Source organism: Apium graveolens, chromosome 4, assembly GCF_009905375.1.
Source record: "Apium graveolens cultivar Ventura chromosome 4, ASM990537v1, whole genome shotgun sequence".
In the NCBI taxonomy this organism is placed as follows: domain Eukaryota; kingdom Viridiplantae; phylum Streptophyta; class Magnoliopsida; order Apiales; family Apiaceae; genus Apium; species Apium graveolens.
In genome coordinates, this window is record NC_133650.1 from 305,060,366 (window position 1) to 305,064,567 (window position 4,202).

At 31.2% G+C, this 4,202-nt stretch overlaps 1 protein-coding gene across 1 annotated transcript; it reads right to left on the reverse strand.

Moving 5' to 3' along the window:
• Positions 1-3,464: 3,464 nt before the first annotated feature.
• On the reverse strand, positions 3,465-4,202 carry LOC141720011 (uncharacterized). Its single transcript, XM_074522371.1, has 2 exons — positions 4,047-4,202; positions 3,465-3,947 (listed from the first exon to the last, which is right to left on the reverse strand). Exons 1-2 carry the CDS (start codon positions 4,200-4,202, stop codon positions 3,465-3,467), a joined length of 639 nt encoding a protein of 212 aa, XP_074378472.1.

The following is a 4,202-nucleotide window of genomic DNA, read 5'->3' on the forward strand; positions in this document are numbered from 1 at the left end:
CGGACTGCTCAAAGTGAAATTTGATATTCGGGCCTATCTAGAATGAAAGATAATCTTGTTATCGTTGTGTGGCTGTTAAATCACCCAAATCTGATATGCATAACTCAAAATATGGCCCAAACAATAAGTCTAGCGCGTGTAACCCAAAAAATCCATATTTTTTTCTAATTAAGGTCCAATCCTTTCCATTTTGGGATTCCTTCCTTTATAAAATAAAATATTAAAATCTAATTAATAAAAATCCAAATAAATGCAAAATATAATTAATATGGGAACAAAAATCATTTAAAATGAACATAAATATATATTCCATCAAGGACCAAGACTGCGTTCTCAAAACAAAGTTATATGAGTCAGATGCTCAAGATGCCTTTATTCTGGAGACACGAGGACACAGGTGAATACTTCGTGAAGAGTCCTTATAATTGTTTACAAAAGCAGAAGGGTGCTTGGAGATCATATAATGCGAATAATATTTCTCATTGTGGAATATTAAAGCCCCCCCCCCCCCCCCCGAAATGTCAAAATTTGGTTTGGCATTAGTTGGAAGGGTGCTTACCAACATTGTCACAATTAAGTATGAAACATGTTCAAGTTGAAGTGATTTACTCATTCTGTTGTTCCGAAGTAGAGAACACCGCTCATTGCCTAGTATCGTGCCCGTTTGCTAAACAGTGTTGGGAATTGTTCATGCCAGACTTTCAGTTGAAAGAGGTTGATGACTTTAGGGATTGATTTGCATTAATTCTAGCAAATAAAGATGGAAAAAAATAAGTTGAAGGTATCACATTGTGCTGGAACCTATGGAGAACTCGAAATGATAAGGTCTGGAACAAAAAAATATCGACGATCAATAGAGCTGTTGCAACAACGAAGCGGTATCTTACACAGTGGAAATTAGCCCAACAGAGATTTTTACAGTTCCTCTCCAGCCTCAAGTTGAATGAGATGTATCAATAGTTTGGGTCAAGCCTCGGTCAAATGAAGTTCAAATATGGGTTGATGCAGCTGTCTTTGAGGATCAGGAAGGTGTTGGCATGGGTCTTGTTGCTTGGGATTCTGAATGTTTACTACTCGAAGCCACTGCTAAGTTCTATCCTCAGCTTGTTTCTCCTCTATTAGTAGAAGCAATGTCGATAAAGGAAGCGCTCCATGAGTGAGCATATGTCTGGGGAGCTAATTATTGTGGAAGCTGATTACTTGGTTGTGATTCAAGCAATTAAGAGCTCAACTCCAATGAAATCTTTTTATGTTTCTATTGTGGAGGAATGCCGTAGCGTGCTGAAATGACTTCAAAAAGTAAAAGTTACTTTGTTCTTTGTTAGACAATATGCAAATGGGGTCGCCCATAGTCTTACTAGGGAATGTATTTATAGTGAGGTCATACTTTTAATAAGAGTTCTGTTTCTATTAATAAAAAAAGTACGTACTCAAAAATTTATTAAAATAGATTCTTATTTTTAAGGTTATAAATAATATTTATATAAAAAACTGTTCTATCAAAGAATCTACTTATAAAAATATACTAGTTGGTAACCAGTGCGAAGCACGGCCCGAAATTAAAAATAATAGTATCACATTATTATTTGCATAAAACTGAAACTCATAATTGGTGCAATATACAGATTTAAATATAATAGATAAAATGTTGTTAAAATATGGGGTTAAAAAAATTGAAGTTAAGTGTAAGTAAAATTTCACCGTATAGTTCTAGTTATGCATGCGCCTAATTATTTATCTATACAAATCAGACATGTTAACTTACTAATACGATTCGTTTATTCAACAACAAATAAAAATTGAAGGAAAATAAAATTTACAGAGAGTAAAAGTTATTTTTTTGACTTTTGAGATTTTATTACATAAAATTTTAGAAATAGTTGTATAATTTTTTAGTGAGTACCAGGATTTGGGACCTTAATATGGTTTTGCTTATTAGTATAGATAGTTGATAGTTGATAACACGTGCGAAACACGGGCCCGAGACTAAAAATATAAAATTAATATTTGTAGTGAATTATTCATAATCTGTGCGAAACATGAACTAAAATTAATATATTACATTATTATCATATATTAAATTGGTACTTGCAAAAAATAGTTATGTGGTTAAAAAGAATCGAATCAGTTATGAAATTTTCCAGATAATTATAGTTTTGCATTGTTTTACTTGATATAAAAATCTAACATATTAGTTTATTTTTGTGAAACGAATTGTATCTCTATCTTACGAACCAAATATATGTTCTTTAGATAATTTAATATTAATTAATATTATTTGATAATTATCTTATAATTAGTCTTTTCAATATAGTTTATTTATATTACCTAATTATCGATAAAAAATAATTTACAAATTAAAAGTAAATAAATGTTATTAAATTTAATTTAATATTACTTAATATAATCTATATACAGCCTATAAATTTGTGATTGTTGAAATATATTTTTTAATTTTAAGTAAATAAACGTTGTGATGAACAGTAACAAATATGATTGTTAAATTAATAATTTTTAGTTTAAAAGTTAATAAATGTTAATAAAGTCATTTGCTATTACTTAATTATTTTTAAAATAATATTATGCAATTTAAAAATAAACTGACACTAGGATTGACACTAACTAATAGAAAGTACGTGTTAATAGTTTATAACTTTGTAGTTAGTAGTTTTTCAAAATAAAAGTAAATATATGTTATATTACTTAATTTAACGTAACTTCATAAATGTTTAAAATAATTTATAAATAAATAAAGTTTACATAGAATATAAGTTAATATGTGTTAGTAATTTAGTTAGTAGTTTGCAAAAAAAATAAAATGTACAAAGAATGGAAGTCGATTTGTGTTAAAAACAAAGTTTATAAAGAATATAAATCAACTAATGTCACGTAAGTACCAAATTTGGTAATTTAATACTTTTAGCACCAAATTATACATGATTTCGCTTAATAATAAAGAGTATAGTTTCACCTCAGTTATCTAAAAACCATAATTTTAAGAATATAAAACCATATGAAACCTATGCATGCCCAAATTGACAAAACAAGCAAGTCTTCCTCCTGGCGGGCAAGTCAACTTTCCTCGTATGCTGGTACTGAAAAATGAACATATATATTTTCGAAGAATAAATTTTGTCAAAGGCCCTCTATCTATTTATACCCATGCAAGTATGCAACTCTCTCTTGGCTCTTCAAACTTCTCATTTCCTCGTAACATAATGGCATATTCCTCTCTTCACTCCCAGCTTCCAAACCTAACGCAAACCAGTGTCAACTCCGAGAGCTACGAGTTTAACTGGTCTGCATCACTAATACCACGTCCCTTGTCATATACAACTGAAACAATCAAGAAACAACTTCCGGTGAAAGATTAAGGATCAGTGCGCGGTGTGCTTGAATCAGGGGCGGAACCAGGAATCTAACATGGGGGGACCAAAATAAATAAAAGTAGAAAACATACCGATTTATTTGAGATGTGCACGCCTTTCTTTGATCAAATAAAAAGAATCAATGATCTCCTCGGCAGAAATGGTCTCCGCAATCTCCTTTTCAATATACACTATCAAATAATTTCTAAGAAATTCATCTTCCATTCGATTGCGAAGACTTGTTTTCACAATTTTCATAGCAGAAAAAGCTCGTTCAGATGTTGCAGTAGATGCTGGAAGAGTCAAGACAAGCCATAATAGTCTATCAACTAATGGATATATGTCAGCTTTCCCTGTGGTTACCAATCCATGACATAAATCACCAAGAGTAGACAAATTCTTCAAATATGGATGAACCGGAACATCTAACCCATAATATTGTAGTTCACACTGTAGATGGATTTTTTCATCTCCCAAAAAATCTTCTGGATAAAATTTTTCAGCTAACTTGCAAATGTTCTCTATGTTGAAAGACCTGTAACCATCTCTAGGATTTAGTGATGCACTTAAAATGAGAAGCTACATCATTTGTTCACTGAATCTATTGTTTAGCTCCTGTAATTGTTGATCTATGGCAGCTGTAAAGATTTCTACTCGGTAATGATGTTCCATTGTCACCATTTGCTTTTGTTTTCCTTGTCGACGAAGAGATTTAAGCACATCAAAGTAGGGAGCATTCATATCTGGAATCAAGATAGTATGTCGTTCACAAAATGATCTCACATTTTCTAAGAGACTCTCCCAACCATCACTTCTCAATTTTTGAATCAACAT

Bases quoted from the DNA above. Each gene is read 5' to 3' on its own strand.
- LOC141720011 (XM_074522371.1), bottom strand. From the start codon at position 4,202: ATGTTGATTCAAAAATTGAGAAGTGATGGTTGGGAGAGTCTCTTAGAA. The intron at 3,948-4,046 runs GTGACAATGGAA...CAAATGATGTAG, and splicing joins AAGGAAAACAAAAGCAAATG to CTTCTCATTTTAAGTGCATC.